The sequence below is a fragment of the Phoca vitulina genome, unplaced genomic scaffold (genome assembly GCF_004348235.1).
Source record: "Phoca vitulina isolate PV1807 unplaced genomic scaffold, GSC_HSeal_1.0 scaffold54, whole genome shotgun sequence".
Taxonomy (NCBI): Eukaryota; Metazoa; Chordata; class Mammalia; order Carnivora; family Phocidae; genus Phoca; species Phoca vitulina.
Genome location: NW_022589757.1, coordinates 7,866,907 through 7,885,839, shown reverse-complemented (window position 1 = coordinate 7,885,839; position 18,933 = coordinate 7,866,907). Strand labels below are relative to the sequence as shown.

Genomic DNA, 18,933 nt, shown 5'->3' with positions numbered 1-18,933 from the left:
TTCTGAAATATCCCAAGTCACAGGTAAGTGAGCCCCTCCCGGATGAAAAGACAGCCCCACGGGGATCACGGGCCTGGGCAAGCATGGCCACCCCGAGTGCTGCGGAGCGAGCCTATTTGGTGGGAAGCAGGTCTGTCACTCTGGTGTGGATACGCTAAGAGACAGGAGTTCTGGGCTGTGTTCTGATAATGGACCCCTGGATGCAGAAGTTGTTAAAAACCTTCAAAGCAAAACAAAAGCAAGCTAATCCTGAAATATATTTCACTTGAAGTTTTTGGATGGTTTTTTTTTAAGATAAGAAAAATGCTTAGGATTATTATAAATCATAATATTTATAAATGAGTAAAATATATTTAGAATAGTTTTGTCTACCTGATTAAATATCTGTTTTGGTACATGTATAGCTGTGGAAATTGTGGATTTGTACTTGGGCTGTGGACTTTCTGAGTGTGTCCCCTTGACCCACTGTGTGCAGCCACATCCTCGAGTGCAGCCTCCCTTCCGGTGGGCTTACAAGGGGAAGGAGACAGAGCAGGAAGGAGCTGATGGCTGTAGAACTGGGAGGTGGCAATGTCCACACCACACTCACCTCAGTACATCCATCCATGTGCTGTTCATAAATTCCTCCAAGACAATTAAATTCAGAGACTATTATTAAATGACTTAGCATGACCCAGAAATACAGAACACTCTCATTTTTATTTAAGATTTTTTTTTAAAGATTTTACTTATTTATTTGAGAGAGCAAGAGAGAGAACATGAGCAGGGGGGAAGAGGGAGAAGCAGGGAGCCCGACATGGACCATCCCAGGACCCTGAGATTGTGATCTGAGCCAAAGGCAGATGCTTAACCCACTGAGCCACCCAGGCACCCTATTTTTTAAAGATTTTCAAGAAATCTCTACATGCAACATGGGGCTCAAACTCACAACCCCAGGATCGGAGTCACCTGCAGTTACCGCCTGACCAGCCAGGCACCTCCTAACCCAAGGTTTTTAAAGGAGGTTTAAAGGGGGGTGGGGCGGGGGGTGGGGCCTGCTGTTTCTCCCCTGGCTCATGCTCTCTCAAATAAATAAAATCTTAAAAAAAAAAATAAAGGAGGCTTAATGAACACCAACCCACTCTCTAGATGTCTGTCCCATAACCAGAGGCAAAGGGTGGGGGGCAGGTTGCCAGTGAAACTCAGCAACCTCCAGGCACAAAACCTACCACCTTTACCTGACCACCTCACCTGCCACCACTGAGATCATAATCCTGGGTCCAAGCTGCAGCTGAGCCCCAAGGTCCAGCTATGGGACCGGCTGGGGCCGCCCCAACATAAAGGGAGTCGTGAAGTGTCAACGCTGCCTCTAGAATGTTTTCTCTTTGCTGCCTCCTTGACTGCTTGTCTGGCCTGCCCGCTCCTTTTTAACACACAGTACCCACACTCTGCAAAATTAACAGCAGGGGACCTAACTCCTTTGACAAATACCATTAAATTAAAAAAAAAAAAGTAAGTTTTAAGGTTCCCCGCAAAACGGAGCAGAAAGGTCAGAGTTCGCATGTACCCTCTGCCCGCCCCCCAGGCCCCCCTACTACCGACGTCCTGTGCCAGAGCGGACAGTACAATTTTGATTTTCTTCTGGGCTCTTCTGGCCAAAGAGCTACTACTCCTTGACCTCACTGAGCCCTCCAGTAGCCTCTGCCCCACCCACCTTCCAGCACCTCCCTACAGCATCTCCGTTACTGTTTTATTACAGGGCAAGAAACGACGTACGTCCTATGTGCTTCCAGTGGTCATTTCAGTTGTTCCATGAAGCCCTTCAAACTCCGTGGCTTCGTGGGGTCCTAACACAGCCCCAGGACACAGGTGGTACAAATAGGATTACCCGCACTGTAGAGAGGAGGAAACAAGCCCAGAGAAGTCACATGGCTTAAGCAGATCCCATAACTCATTGGTAACCAGAAACTAAGACCCTGGTACTTTCCAGAAGTCATGCAGTGGCCCTGTTTGGCTAAAGCTCCTTGACCCCACTGAGCCCTCCAGTAGCCTCTGCCCCACCCGCCTTCCTTTTCCCTTTGACCATTTACCACATTTCCTAATGTGAAAACATATGTGCCCTGTCTAGGGTGAGAGCCAGATGCTGAAGTCCAACTGAAGTTACTGAGCCAACAGAAGAGTTCTTTGTCCTCTATCCACAAAGCCAATCTGCCTTCTCTCAGTAGCAGGTGTCCCTGGCCTTGCAGCCAGCCTGTGGGAAGGGGCAGTGCCGGCTCTCCACGCAGCACAGGGATGCTTTGCCTGGCCCCCCCGTGAGTCCTGCACGGCCCAGCTGGAGAACAGCACGGCACTTTGGGAGAGGGAAGGGAGGATGATGGCAGGGTTAAGTCTACAGGAGCATTTCAGCTCCGAACCCCCAAGCTACAGGCCTGGGTGGAGTCAGACACTAGAGTAAAGGAAGACCTGGAATCCTAAGACTGGATGGTCAACAGCTTTCAGTTGAAATCTAGAAGTTAGAGAGGGGAAGACCGGAAGCCAGAGCTTCCAGAGCTCCATCATGGGAGCTAGCCGCAATGCTCCGTGCTCCCTGCTGGAAGCCAGACCCCTGTACTTGGGTAGAGAGGTACCGCTAATCGTGACAGACGGTGACTGGAAGTGAAGATAACATGCTTTGTAAAGAGAAATGAAAAAAAGCTCCTCTGTGGGATTCTATCACACAGAAGCCAAAACAGAAAAGGTTATCAAGTCTAGAAAAGAATAGAGAAAGAGCCTTATGTTACCGAGAAGACCAGAAAACGTGGGTGAAGGTAGTAAAGCATGAAATAAAAAGTCATATTCAGGATATCTTAAAACAACCAACTTCTTTAATTAGAAAGCAACAAACATGCAAATGGCAAGTGTAGAAATTTATTTGAACCAACATTTTCACTATAATGAAAATTACTCTTCCACATTGATCCAAGCTCTCATATCTGAAGGTTAGGGAAAATATTGCACTTTGCATTTTCTAGCACTCCTCACACATGGCAAAAAGTTTTTTAAACATTTTGCTAGTTTTGTTTTACACACTCTTCCAAATTCATGCACACAATCATTCCAAACCAATGTTAGGTTATCCCGAAAAAAGGGAAAACTCCAAAACACCATAACCTTAAAATTGCACTAAAGCTCTGTAAAGAAAAAAATAGAATAAATGTCTTCTACAAATTTCAGAACATCTAAGTGCTTGCCAATAACAGTTGGTTATTCCTCATCCTCATTTTCATTCTCCTGACCAGAGCCTTCTGATCTGTCACCCTCCAACCGGTCTGCAAAACATATATGAGACCCACAAGAAGAAATGCTTTTAGTATTATAATTGAAAGAACTTTCAATACCTTTTAGTTAAAACTGATTAACATGTATACAGCCCAACACATCATCATGTAAAAATCAGTTCACTTCTGTGTGTAGATAAGTTAGTTTTTGCTGCTAAAAACAAATAAAAAACGAGTAAAGGAAACAGAGCACTGTAACTTTGAATATGCATGTAATTCTAAACCTATAAAAACTAAAAAGAAAAACCCTAGGGATCTTGATATATCACGGTCTACTGCAGTGGTTTTCAAACCATGTTCCTTGGAGTCCAGGAGCCTAAGGAGGTGTATCGTGCCACCAGAAAGACTGAGGGGAGGCTGTGGGGGAACCTGGGGACCATTCTTGAGGATCTGTGTGTTTAAAGATTTTTTAAATATCTGCTATGTTCCAGGCGTTGTGCTAAGAACGGTGGCCAAAACAGACACGTGGTCTCTGCCCTCAAGGAGCTTATCTAGATTAACCACTCAGGTGAAAATATAATTATAAACTGGTGAGTGAACACGGCATGCTCTCTCCAGCTTTCACGATTTATCCTTGCTGTTCCTCTGCTTGGGACACTCGCCCAGTTTTCCAGCTATAAAGGTTCTGCTTACTCATCTCAATACAACTATTATCCCCTTTGTGAAATGTTTCCCAGACTTTTTCACACATCCAACCTGCAGAATGATGAACTCCTTCCTCTACACTCTAGACTCCCTGTGTCTATTGTGCAACGAAGATCCTAACTGCAGGGACATTTATTTGCGTGTCTTCTTACAGACCAGACCTCAAGAGCTTTTTGAGCTCCTGCGAGGGTAGGAGGTTTTTCTTTTTATCTTATATCCTCAGAGCCTCGTACAGGATGTTCAGGGACAGTTTATGAAATAAACGCATAGAAGTTTTACTGAGATCAGATATGTCACATTAGGGTGTGTAGAGAAGGCAACAGTATAAAAGCACTGGCACCATGAGGATGGAGCCCATTCGGCCACAGAAGCATTTGCCCAAGGCAACGTGGAAAATACGAAGGTTAAACATGGGGGGAGGGTTGAGCCCCACTGTCAACTGCGAGAAGACTGAATCCTGAAATTTTATTACCTACGGAGGCTTAAACTCTCTCACTGGATCTTAAGTCAACAATACCAAGAGCAGTAGACAGAAGAGACTATATATTTATTGTCCAGCTGAATTGGACTAAATCCCCTCTGTGCAGACTCCATTTCAAAGCCAAACTAATGAGATGATGTATGTGTATATGATTTACAACCTAAATTATACAAATTTTAGCTATCATCATTATTACATAAGTGTTCAATACACATTTGCAAAATAAGTGAACAAAAACAAGATTTGGATAGACCTTCATATATCACCAAGGAATCTAAACACAGTGGAAGAATCGCTGATCAATAAAAGGCTACCTAACGAATGTTAATATAAAAGAGATGACACTCTTTTTGTTGTGTGATATACTTTCATGACAGAATAAAACATGAAGTTGCTATCAGCTTAAGTAGATTACCATGAATGGGAATCCTGGATATGACTGACTAATTCAACAAACCTATTCCTGTCACGTCGGAAGCATGAGGAAGCAGGTCACACTATATCTTTCAAAGTGTGTAGGGTTCTTATCCAAATTCCTTTTGTCACACTATGAATGAAGATGGGGAAATGGGAGGGTTAACAAGAATTGTCTCAGCCTTTAAATCAGGGAGTTTAGGGTAGACGTTAGGATTCTGCAGAGTCCAGGGGCGCCTGGGTGGCTCAGTCGTTAAGCATCTGCTTTCAGCTCAGGTCATGGTCCCAGGGGTCCTGGGATTGAGTCCCACATCGGGCTCCCTGCTCCACGGGAAGCCTGCTTCTCCCTCTCCCACTCCCCCTGCTTGTGTTCCCTCTCTTGCTATCTCTCTCTGTGTCAAATAAATAAATAAAATCTTAAAAAAAAAAAAAAAGGATTCTGCAGAGTCCAAAGCAAGCCATAAGGAGACAAGTGAGGGCCAAGAGTGTCTAATACAGGTCAGTGAATAACGGACAGTGGCTTCCAGAATAAGGAAGGGGGCAGAATAACTGTTCTTTTCTCAAACCCATCTCAACCAACTGCTGCACAGTCCTCTCTCTCAGAATGGAAACCCAGTTTCTAAGAATAAATTAAATGCAATCTTTTGTTCATGAAGTGCTACACCTCTGAGGCAGAAGAACTGCAAAGCAGCTCAATGCTGACACCAATCTCTGGTCGGCAGTTACAGACCGAGGAGGTCTGAGAAACACTCTTCTTTTAAATGAAAACTGAAAATAAGAGTCACTTCTACATCAGGAGACCCACCTCGAAAAAGCCATAGGCCCTAACTAACCAATGGGTTAGTTACAACCAGGCACAGTTAGCAAAAAAGGGAAAACTCCACACGTAGCCATGCCCCTTCATCTTCCCCCTTTAGAAACAGCCCCCACCCTCGGCCTTGTGGCAGACAGCCTGTCCTCTGCTTTCCTGAGCCACTCCTGGGCAGTGGATTCAATAAACTTCTAGCTCCTTTGTTCTGCCTCAGGTGGATACTTTCACTGCCCGTGCCACCGGCTTCCACCCAATCTGCTTCATCCCACATTTGGGGGCCCCCATCCCATCGAGAGAGACACCACATTTAGACACCATAGTCTTTAGTGAAGTATTCATGAGAATGACTTTGGTTGCTTTTTGGAAAATGCGAAAGCTCAAGCCCTATTTAGATAAAATGAGTGAAAATCTTCAGGGGGTAGGACCCAAGTATTTGCAGCTGAAAAAGCCCGACAGGGGATCTGTAGTGCAGCCTTCATTAAAAATCACAGCTCTACCAGGAAGGCGCCGCCCCGAATCTATTCCCTGGACTTCCCAGGAAGCCTTGTGGAGTAATGGAGGGGCTGGACTATTCTGTGGCTAGCCTGCGCCTGCAGGATCACAGTCCGTTACTAACTCTCCTCGACTGTGCACACGTGATCATACCTGGAATACTGGAGACCAGGAGAGAAGGAGAGGACAGGGGTGGATAACTGACTCATCAAATAACTGGATATCTTAAAGATAAAAGCAACTCTCGGGTACTTCTTCTCTCCAGTCTTTTACATGAGGGTGAGTTAAGTTGACTAAACCAATTAGAAATTACGTCTTTTTGGTTGACAGCAAAAAGGACTGGAAGAAAATGGAATCTTCATGCTATAAAACTTACCTTATCTAATGCTAAAACCAAAGGGGGAGGGGAGTAGCCATGACAAAACAAACTGCTACATCGGCAGCTGCATAAAACAGACACGGCATAAATGAGAGAAGAATGGTTTTCAATAGAAAAACTCGGGAAGAGCCATTCGCCAGATAAGCTCTTTACAAGAACAAGTGAGTTTTAGGAATCCTAATCAGCAAATGTTTTTCTTGTTCTAGAAAATGCTGCCTCCCCTCAAATCTGAAATCTAAATGGATGAATTTTAAGGGTTACTCACTGTTACTGAAGAAAATGGATTGAAAGTGTTACAGTGATTAATAATACAGGAACCCAAAAGCTACTGCAAAAATATTTTGTTGAATTACTAACCTTTTCTGTTTACATTCCATTTGAAATTTCCATTCTTTCCTGGTAGTAGTTAATATTAACAATTTGAATATTTTCTCCCCACCTCCTATGGGCTTCTTTCAATTCTTTAGATGTGCTCCACACTCTCCCCTCTAGGACTTTGAAAATTGTTATCTACCCTTTACTTTGCCTGGTACACTTTCTCTCCATTCCTCTCTCTGAGGAAGTGATATTTAATCCACGGCCGACAGACACCTGACGATAAGTAGAAGGTATCCTAACAAAGAGTGAGGATGGGAGGGGGTAGCATGGTGATAAAGATCCTGAGGTAGAAAAGACTTTGATGTGTCCCCCAAGTCAAAGAGGGCCAGAGTGGACAGAGAAGGAGAGAATGCTGGGAATGAGCCTGAAAAGCAGTTTGAGCTGAGATCACCCAGTGGACTGCATGTCATATTCATGATCTAAAGGTATTCCTGCAAGTGAACTTTCCAAGGTCAAAGGGAAGTAAGGGCTTGGAAGCCAGTTTCACATTCAGGCTTTACCATTCATCAGTTGTGTGACCTGGGGCAAGTTATTACAAATAACCAAAGTTGTAAAGGTTTGGAGCTAATTAGGAAAAATTTGTGAAATGACAGGTATGGTCCCTCATACATTATAGATACTCTAGAAATGGTGGTGGTTGTTATTATTAAATAATAGATAATATCCAACATATGAAGAAATTTAATTTATGAAATCAGTGAAGAACAACAAATACTCTTTTGTTTGATAAATGTATTTTGTTTATAATGGATACTGGATCTCTTCTATTATTACAAACAGATTATTCACTTCCTTCTTGAATATTAGTTATAATATTTACATTTTGTGTTTCTTTGGCACCAAACCTCACAGTGTATCAGTGAAAACAAAAAAAATATGTTAAAAAAACTTACTGAGGTTATGTGTTTCAACCCTTGCAGTAGCACGTTACATTTATTTTTGTCTGGGCTAGGGTTAATTTTGACCACGTCTACCACTAAAGGGTACTTACTCTAACAGATCTTAAGGATTACGGTATGATCCTCCACGCTGAGAAACACAGCTGATAAAAGTTTTCAAGTGACTTTGTCTTTTCATTCTGCCATTTTTCAATACATTTGGTTCGTGAGGAAATAAGTTACTGTACTAAGATCAAGAGTTCACAGAACTCCTAGCTCAGAAGTTACGTTGCCTTCATTTTATGGTTAAAAGAAATTGTACAAATCACTTTAAAGCAGACCTGAAATAATAACATGATGTAATAATGGTGTTAATAATACACTGACAGTTCTTACCAGCTCGGATATGGTTCAGCGAAGCCAACATCCTCAACATGAAAGAGGCTGGCACCGTGATGGTGTTTCTGGTCTCTTCCAGCATGAGTTCGTTTCGAGTTATAACCTACGGGGCAAGTGAAACCACCACGTCAAGAACCATGATGTAACTGTACTTTTTCCTTGAAGATTAGGAGAACAGTAAAAAACTTAGCAGGTCTGAGGAGGAATTACTTCATTCTTTATACACACACTGTGTATATTTCCACCATAAGGCTACTCGATGCCAGGTAATTATTTTAACTTGCCATTGAGGGAGTGACATCACAGAACACTACTCTTTCAACTGGCAGAAAGACAAAGGCCAAACTTTGAGGCCACTTAAAACCTTCAAGAATTCAGTTTATTTTTCACTTATGATTCGTTTCCCAGAGCAGTCTACCCGTGTCTGCTCATTCCGTTCCCCTATTGGCAGAGCTGATACATGTAGTGACACAGTGGGGTTAAATGATTTCCCCAGGGTCACTCAGATCCCTCGAGAAAATGTCACCTTGACTGAGGCAAAAGTAATCTTGAAAAATAAACTTTTGGATAAGAGTTACCAATGACTTGTGTCTTATGTACCAAGACAGCACTAAATGAATATCCATAAACACCTAAGGATCTAGTATGTAATCATGGGCAAAGGGCAAATGGCAAAGTTCATGGCAAAGGAAAAAAGGAAGAAAGGAAAGGATGAGAGGAAGACAAAGGTGCTAATGTGGTCAACGGCTCCCCAGTGATTTCATACAACACATTTTCAGCCCAGCAGGGCACCCCCAGGGCCCTTTATAATCTTGCCCCAAGGAGCTGCTTTCTTATCCACTCACCAATGGTTCACTTACCTTAGGACACCCTGGAAATTGCCGATTCTTCATCTCCAGGGCTCCTTAGCCCCCTGTATGCCTGGTGAACTCAGTCCAATTCGTACTTCCTCTGTGAAGACTCCCCCATCCATCTACCCCGTTTACAAGCACAACTGCTCTTTTGCAAGGGCTTCCAGAACACTGTGCATGCCTCTCTATATGCTGGCTGACTGTTCAGTGTCTGTCTTTCCCGCCAGTCTATAAGCTCTAAGGGAAGGTTTGTTTTTTAAAATTCAGCACGGTGTCTGACATACGCCAAATTTATAAATGTCCATTAGAAAGCAGATGAGGGAATTGTGCTGTGAACTGTCAACCTTGGTCTAGAGTACTGGTTTTCTAACTTACTAATAACATTTTTTAGCAATGGACCCTTCTTTTATGTTTTAAAGAGGGCACAGCATCAACTTGAGCTGCACTCACCTACTCATAGAAGCTCAACTGTTAGTAGCTGACTAATGCCATGAACCCTTATTTTCATAAGGAATCTTGTATGAAAACCCACCAATAAAAACCCTGCCTAATGCTGGGGAGGAAAAGCCCAGAATTCAGCTTTTGTATCAGCCACCTTCCCCTCTCCCAATCCCACTAAAAACCGAGAGCTTCACACAGCCCAGTTTGAAAACTGTTGGTTTAATGAGGAGCTGAAGAAATCTGAAAATATGACAATAAAGGAAAAGATTCTCCAATCATTTGTTCTGCTACTTATCTGGCTGCAATTATGGAGGCCAGCCATAGTAAAACTCATTTTCTTAAAAGGACAGAAGGTTTTTTAAATGATTCTTCATTGTAATAAGCACAAAAATAGTCAATCTGTTTTTCTCAAACTATAATAACCTGGTATTACCAATAATCGATATTATAATTAGCAAAATAATATTTTGATTTTTAGCTCTCTAGTATTACAGGCATGTTTTTATCTTAATTTTTCTTTTTCTTACAATTTGACCTCCTTAACTGAATAAACTTGTTTATGTTACCAATTAATAATGAACTGCTTTGAGTATTTTTAAGAAAGCATTTCAGGAACAAAGTGACATACACTTTATAATAAGTATAAATAAAAATCTTACTTCATCAGCAAGTTTTCGGTTAAAAATCCTTGACTCTTCTAGTGGTGACCAGATCTTTATGTCATAATCTATACCAGATGAGGCTAGAACTAGAAATAAAAATGTTGCATATTAATATAAAGCATAAAAATATGCCATTAAGACATGCATACATATGTTATACATTACGCATGCATGTATGTATGTGTGTGTATATGTATACACACACACACACGTGTATATGTATAGCAAAACTGAGCTGGCATGGAAATTGTACTGATACATTTAATTGTTGACTGAGAATATTATTTAGAAGATTTCCTAAAAGTTACCCTAGAACATAATTTTAAGACCAACTTGCAATCACTCAAATTTCTTTCTTATCCACTGCCTTTTAGGAGAAACATGGGCAATGTCAAACGGAAGGCAAGAACAAGCCAAGCTCCTTTGTTCTGGTAAATTAACTCGGACATGTGAAGACTAACAAGGCTTGGAGGTAGAGTTTGGATAAGGAGAGTAAAGTGTAGTCAGCCAAACCTCTTGCAACTGGTAAAACTTGGAAGAAATATTAGAGAATAAACTCTTTAATCTATTTCCCCATACTTTCTGCCAAAAGGAGGTTATAAGTCTTTTTTGTTTTAAACCCAATGAGAGTCATAACAGGCTCTCGTGGCTGCCTTCTAGAATAATTTGCATTGTTCTTATATTAACAACTAGAACAAAAGTGGAGCTGACGTACTGATTTCTATAAAAGGCCATCTTACTTGGGTCAAACGGATGTGGCTGCAGGCAGTTTACCACATGATTATCAGCTTCCAGAAGCATTAAATGCTCAGCAGTATGACGATCCCAGATGAAGATATGGCCACAGTCAGAACCACTCATTACAAAATTAGCACCCCAGAAATTGGCTTCTTTTATCTAAGGGTTTAAAAAAAGAAAACTATAAGAAAATTCAAATCAAATATTAAAACCAAGATTTATTCCATTCTGCAACTGGAAATATTAATTGGCTTAGAAAATAACAAAAAATAGAAGAGAGTCTTTGTCTTCTATTATTTTAAAATGATGGAGATTTATCAGCAAGCATGATACAACAGTAAATAATGAAAAATTCCCCATGAAAATAGAGATTTTGCTCTGTTCAATGCTATATTTTAGGGCCTTAAACAGTACTTGGCAACAGTAGGTGCTGAATTAGTAACTGCTAAAGGAATGAATGGGATTTCTGGGTTTTGGAAAGTATAATGGAAACTTCTATATGTTGTTGAACTTTCCAAAAATGGTTCTACTTTAGCTTTATAAGATAATAAAAACACATCATAGAAAAAAATGAATGGTTCCCTTTTGTATTTTGGTTTATGCCAAAAGAACAAAAAGTACCAATCTTTTTATTAGCTATTCTCTCACAATTGAGAAGGAAGGATATAAACATATTTACTTTAATGAAGCAATGAGACAACAGGATCTACTGGAATGGTTAGGATGACATTTTTCAGTGGATGCATATGAATGAGCCATCCAAAATCTTTGTAGTTCAGGATGTTTTTCAATCATTTCATCAGCAGTTGCTACTTTGCTATTTTTGCCAAACCAAAGGGGGTAGACAGTTTTGTTGTTACTTAGCGTTACTGTTATATTTACTTAACTTTTCTTTTTTCATTCCTACCCCTATATTTTCATCCAAAATTTTAACCAGCAAAATACAAGACATGTACACTGATTACTTCTATTAATAGTGAGCATTCTGTTTAGAATGATTAAATTGTTACCACCAATGATGTCTATAGAGAGAGCTAAGTAGTTCCCTGCCCCAAAGTAACTTTTTTTTTTAAAGCCGGCTCTATGCCCAACGTGTGCTTGAACTCAGGACCCCTAGGTCAAGAGTCACATGCTCTATCAACTGAGCCAGCAAGGGCCCCCCCCCCCCAAAGTAACTTTTCCCCTTAACTCTGAAGAAAGCAGATTAAAACTGACTCTGTAGATACTTTTGGATGACTCAATGAATATATGAAAACAACACTTTCTAAATTTGAATGGTTCAGAGTTAATAGTTCTAACATGCTAATCATCTTGCAGGATCCTCTTAATAAATAATTAATATCACACTGGGTGTATAAGACTTGTGGATTGTAAAACTTGAAAAGATCTTAGAGATCATCTGGTCTATTCTTATTTCATAGATGAGGACAGTAAAGTCTAGAGAGACAAAGTGACTAAAACAAATCTTGACTCGTCAATCTTAAGAAGAGTTGTTATAAAGCAATCGGACTACATTTTGCAATGAGCCTGGATTTCATATATCTAAATCTTTCTCTCCACATCAACCAAGGGTGCTAAAATGAGCTAAAAAAATATACTAGACAGGTAGACAGCAAGTGTGAGAGAACAAAAGGAGGTAATTGTTACTTGTACCAGCTAAAAATTTTAAACTTCTACAACATTTCCTTAGTAGGGCAGGAATTTTCTTGTAAACAATAATGGTCTTTGGCAATATATTCTAGGACTAAAAGAACCATGTTTGGGTAAAGAGGTAACTGTTAAGGTACAATAATGCTATTACTGGAATCGCAGTGGCAATATATGAAGATCATCATTATGGAAAAATTCATATTATGAATCTGCAATTTCTCCAAAGAGTGCCATGAGCATTTGGTACCATTGTCCTGGAGTTGCGATGGCCCTTATAAACCATCTTTACTAGTGGCCTTCTAATGTTCAAAGTATCCAATTCTTCCATTTCTTTCCTTTCTTTCCTCCGCCTGAAGAACTCCTGAATGCGGGCAACAGCAGAGCGTCTATGAATTACATATTAAAAGAAAAAAACAAAAATAAATTTAAAAACATTCACAGGTCACTACAGGATCAAAATGAGGAACATTAAAATACAGTAAAGTCTAGACAATATTTTAAATAAGGCATCCCCAACCAAAGCATAAAAAGGCAGACACAACAGTGAGACTACATCAGACTAGTTGAGTTACTAAAACAAAATATTTTAGTGAAGAGATCACTTAGAAATTTGGTACTGGTTGAGAAAGTAAAGGAAATAGCATGCGGCACACTGGTTTTTAAAGGACTATTTAATAAAAAAAAAGTAAGATAGACAAAATTAATATGCAATTTACTACAAACAAAACAAATCCTATTCAATATCATTTCTCTTCTCCATATGAGGAAATGTAAAGGCATAAAGAGAAACCAAAGAAATTAAGGGTAACAACATAATAGCAGTGGGTAAACTTGTTTTGAGATTTTGTAAAGATGTTCCCAGCAAAGAACAGACTAGTCAAGAAAAAGAGGATATTAATATATGTACAATAAAACAGGGACTTTCAAATAGATTCTACATGGACTCTATGTAAGAGTATAGATTTGGAGCTAATGAGGCAGCTTTTACTCTCCTAAGAACTGAGTTGGTTACAGAGCTGGAGATTGAAGAATAATGGGCTCTTTTAAGACAGATTTAATTATTAGAAGAAACTTTTCCTAACACATGATATACTTAAAAAGTCTGTTAGTTTGAATTTATTATTTAACACATTATATTTTGACATATAATAGACCAAAAAAGTCTACAAATCAGTAAGAAAAACAAACACTGTAACAGAAAAATAGGCAAAGGACAAGAGTAGGGAAACTATAGAAGAAATGAACAGTCAGCAAATATTCAAAAGGATGCTGAGCCTCACTAATAATAAGATAAAAATAAAACAACAAATTGACCTCTTTGTCTCCCAGATTAAAAAGATTTTAATGTCTATCAGAGTGGCAAGAGTATAGGAAAAACAGACACTACTGGTAGGAGTTTGAAAGTGGTTCTATATATAAAAAACAAAGTGAACTCCTTTACTGGAAACTTTCCATTGAAGCAGAATACATACACAGGAAGGCATAGTATCACAGGTGTGTAGCACAATGAATTTTCACAAACCAAACAAGCCCATGAACCAGTACTGAGAAACGGAGCATAACCAAAATTCCAGAATTCTCCTAGTGCTTCACTCCCATCATTGCTCGCCCCTTAAAGAAAACCATTATTCTGACTTCTAACAGTATGATTACTTTTGCAAGTTTGTGAACACTAATTAAATGGAAACAGAGGATATATATTTTCTAACTTCTTTAGCTCAACATCATTTTCTAAGATTCGTCCATGTTGTTTTATTTAGCTATAGTTAATTCATCCCCTTTGCTGCAGAATACTACTTTGTACAAATACATTATAATTTATATATCCATTGATGGACATTGGGTTGTTCACAGTTTTTGATTACTGAGTTACTGCTACTATCAACATCTGTCCATGTCCTTGGCAAACATATGTCCATGTTTCTGCTGGGTATATACCTAGGAGGAAAACAGCTGGACCACAGCATGTGCACTACGGTCAGCTTTAAGAGATACTTTCAAACAATTTTCCAAAGTGGTTACACCAATTTGTATTCCCACCAGCAATATATTGAGTTCCAGTTCACTAGAAATTAAATAATATCTTATTAAAATTTAAAATATGTATATGCTGGGGCACCTGGCTGGCTCAGTTGGTAGAACATGTGACTCTTGATCTTGGGGGTTGTGAGTTCAAGCCCCACATTGGATGTAGAGATAACATAAAAAAAAAAAAATTTTTTTTAAGATTTTATTTAGGGGCACCTGGGTGGCTCAGTCGTTAAGCATCTGCCTTCAGCTCCGGTCATGATCCCAGGATCCTGGGATCGAGCCCCGCATCGGGCTCCCTGCTCCAAGGGAAGCCTGCTTCCCCCTCTCCCACTCCCCCTGCTTGTGTTTCCACTCTCGCTGTGTCTCTCTCTGTCGAATAAATAAATAAAATCTTTAAAAAAAAAAAAAAGATTTTATTTGGGAGAGAGGGAGAAAAGGAAAGGGAGAGAGAGTGAGAGAAGGGGGATGAGGGGCAGAGGGAGAGGGAGAGAATCTCAAGCAGACTCTGTGCTGAGCATGGAGCCCAACATGGGGCTCATTCCCATGACCCAGAGGTCATGGCCTGAGCCAAAACCAAGAGTCAGATGCTTAACTGACTGAAACACCCAGGTGCCCCCAAAATAAAAAAAAACTTAAAGGAAAAAGATGTATTTGCTTTGATGCAGCAATTTTACTTTTAGAAAATGTATGCTACACAAAACTTAAACAAATATACAAATATTACATATTTTATATTATTTATATTTAGATTATACATATATTTGTATAATATAAATTTTCACTGTAGTGAAACTTCTGTTGTCTACTTTCAGAAAGACTGGAAATAATCTAAATGTTCACAGGGAAAGGATGGATTAATTAAATAAATTATGTTACATCCATATATTGGAATATTTATACCACCATTAGAAAAGACAAGGAAGGGGCACCTGGCTGGCTCAGTCGGTGGAGCATGAGACTCTTAATCTCAGGATTGTGAGTTCGAGTCCCACTTTGGATATAGAGATTACTTAAAAATAAAATCTTTAAAAAAAAAAAAATAAAAAAGATAAGGAGGATCCATAATCAACTATGTGAAAAATGTTGGCATTATATTGCCTAATCTGCAACACAGGTTGAAAATAATTCTTAGGGGAAAAATTCTATATATGCATAGAAAAGGTCTAGAAAACCAGACACCAGTTATCAGTAACACTTTTTTAAACAATTATATAACAATTTTGTACTCTCACTTTTATAACAAAAAGGTATTTTCTTTTTCATAAAATGGTATACTATAAGTTATACAGGTTTATTTAAAAATGTTTTAAAAACTTTATCCTATGCTTTGTATATCCAAAATATGGGTCTACACATAAATTTTTAAATTAAATAGTGCAAAAGGTGACATGTTTAGTTTACTCTGATTTTCTGATTCTGAGGTGATAATGAGAAGGATTAAGAGTTTAAATGCTCTCAAAAAAAACATAGTTGGATCTCTCTTTTTTCTGAAGTAGAAGAGAAGACATTCCGAATCAGATACAAATATGTGATTAGCAAAAAATCAATAAAGAAAAGAACTCTTTTGTTAAGAAAGCATAGCCAAACTGTGGAAAGAGCCAAGATGTCCATCAACAGATGAATGGATAAAGAAGAAGTGGTATATATATACAATGGAATATTATGCAGCCATCAAAAGGAATAAGATCGTGCCATTTGCAACGACGTGGATGGAACTGGAGGGTATTATGCTGAGCGAAATAAGTCAAACAGAGAAAGACATGTATCATATGACCTCACTGATATGAGGAATTCTTAATCTCAGGAAACAAACTGAGGGTTGCTGGAGTGGGGGGTGGGGTGGGAGGGATGGGGTGACTGGGTGATGGACACTGGGGAGGGTATGTGTTCTGGTAAGCACTGTGAATTGTGCAAGACTGTTGAATCTCAGATCTGTACCTCTGAAACAAATAATGCAATATATGTTAAGAAAGAAAAAAAGAAGAAGAAGAATGTAGCAGGAGGGGAAGAATGAAGGGGGGGAAATCGGAGGGGGAGAAGAACCATGAGAGACAATGGACTCTGAAAAACAAACTGAGGGTTCTAGAGGGTAGGGGGTTGGGAGGATGGGTTAGCCTGGTGATGGGTATTGAGGAGGGCACGTTCTGCATGGAGCACTGGGTGTTATGCACAAACAATGAATCATGGAACACTATATCTAAAACTAATGATGTAATGTATGGGGATTAACATAACAATAAAAAAATTTAAAAAAAAAAAAGGAAAGCAGAGCATCAGGTAGTAGAGGAAATAGAAATGACCTTGCTGACAAACCAAAGGCCTCAGGAGCTATAAATGGGAAAAGAAATTATATGACAAATTAAGAATTTAGATAGAAGCTCAAGTTATTTAAAACATGATGTGTGGACAAAATTAAAGCTGAATTCTTAAAGAGGTGATAATAATTAAGAACTAGTGAGGACAGTACCAGGTAAAAAAAGTTCATTTCATTTAAAAGTTAGCTGTAGAATATAGTCTAATTTACTGCTTAATGTTTGTTTGGCTTAACCATTCTAATTTTAAAATCTAGATCTCTACTACTCAGCCATCAAAAAGAATGAAATATTGCCATTTGCAACGACGTGGATGGAGCTAGAGTGTATTGTACTAAGTGAAATAAGTCAGTCAGAGAAAGACAAATACCATATGATTTCATTCATGTGGAATTTAAGAAACAAAACAGATGAACATATGGGAAGGGGAAAGAGAGAGAGAGAGGGGAAAACAAACCATAAGAGACTTTTAATGATAGAGAACAAACAGGATTGACTGGAGGGGAGATGGATGGGCTAAATGGGTGGTGGGCATTAAGGAGGGTACTTGTTATGATGAGCACTGGGATGTAAGTGATGGATCACTGAATTCTATTCCTGAAACCAATATTACACTATATAAAAATTTGGAGGAAAATAAATAAATAAATAAATAAAATCAATCTAGGTCTCAAGTTATGTGATTTGTATTACACAGTTCTGATCCAAGATTAGGGTACTGTAGGAAAATTATCTAAGAGATAAAGCTTCAAGTGTACAAATTTCAAATTAGAAAATAAAAATAATAGTAGATACTATACCTACATTTACAATCAGGTAATGTCCAACTCAGTTAACAGGATAAGCTTAAAATGAATATACTGAAACAACTTGCCTAGTGGATATTTCATAGGAAACACTGAAAAAATATAGGTCATTGAAAATAATTTGTACTGTATTACTTTGCAAATTTGATCAAATGAAAATTAAAATGACATATACATATGAAGAATTTCAATCAGCAAACAAATATTTATTAAAGGCCTACCATTTGTAAAGTTGTTTTGGAGAATATTATTCATTCTTATATGATGGCCTTGCTAGTCTGGCACCCAATTTAAAAGTCATAAAAGACATTATAAAGTTAAATAAGCATAAAAGTTCAGAAGTAAACAATAAAATCATAGTAATAAGGAGCATAAATTCCAACCCAATGGAGAAAAAAAAAAGAGAAAAGGAAAACTAAAAAAGAAAAAAAAAAAAAGATACAAAACTTAATCCTAAAAAAAGGCAAGAAAGTAAAAAACAAAACCAAACAAAAAAATGGTAAAAGAGGATAATTAGAAGAAGTTGCAAACAAGTTTAAATATAGCCATAAAAGACTAAATTCACCAATTGAGAAAAAAGATTGTCTAAGATACACTGAAAGCATAAGGACAAGGAAAAGTTTCAAGCAAAAAGATATTATGCAAATACTAATCAAATGAAAGGTGCCTTGGTTACATTAATATCAGATAAAACAGACTAAGATAAAAAGCAGCATTAAGAATAGAGAGGATTACTACATACATAATAAGTTCAATTTACCAGGAAGATATAACAATTTAACATATATACACTCCTTAAAAATAGCCTCAAAATGCATTTAAAAAGAAAATGACATAACTGCAAGGAGAATTAGACAAATCCACCATTATAGTGAAGATTTCAACATGTCTCTCTCCCTATTTTATATGTCAAGCTGACAAAAACAAACACACAAACATCAAAAATATAAATAACTTTAAAACAACATAATTAACAGTCTTGAACTACTGGCTACATATAAAATTTCACATTAAAAATTAGAGTAATATTCTTTTCAAGGGCCCATGAAACATTTACAAATTTGACATGTAGAAGGCCACAAAGTCAGTTTCTATAAATTTCGAAGAACTCATCTAACACCAACCACAAGTTAGATGTTACTGGAAAAAAAGCTAAATGTATACAATTTAAGAAGTTAGGAAAAAAATAATAAACCACAAAATAATTTCAAAGAAAACAGAAGAAAGGAAATAATAGAGAGAAAGCAGAAATAAAAAACAAAATGAGTA

General features: G+C 38.4%; 1 protein-coding gene across 3 annotated transcripts in view; it reads right to left on the bottom strand.

The window, feature by feature from the left end:
* Window positions 1-2,078: 2,078 nt before the first annotated feature.
* The window catches only part of DCAF6 (DDB1 and CUL4 associated factor 6), a 102,130-nt gene continuing 85,275 nt past the window's right edge, over window positions 2,079-18,933 (bottom strand). The window contains exons 15-19 of one of the 3 annotated variants that reach the window (XM_032389423.1): window positions 12,763-12,901; window positions 10,868-11,024; window positions 10,125-10,213; window positions 8,171-8,276; window positions 2,079-3,287 (exon numbers count right to left, since the gene is read on the bottom strand). In XM_032389423.1, the coding sequence (XP_032245314.1) occupies window positions 3,223-3,287; window positions 8,171-8,276; window positions 10,125-10,213; window positions 10,868-11,024; window positions 12,763-12,901 (556 nt within the window). In that variant the 3' untranslated portion in view covers window positions 2,079-3,222. The remainder of the gene's footprint in view (window positions 3,288-8,170; window positions 8,277-10,124; window positions 10,214-10,867; window positions 11,025-12,762; window positions 12,902-18,933) is intronic. The other 2 variants (XM_032389424.1, XM_032389425.1) reach the window with 2 other exon arrangements.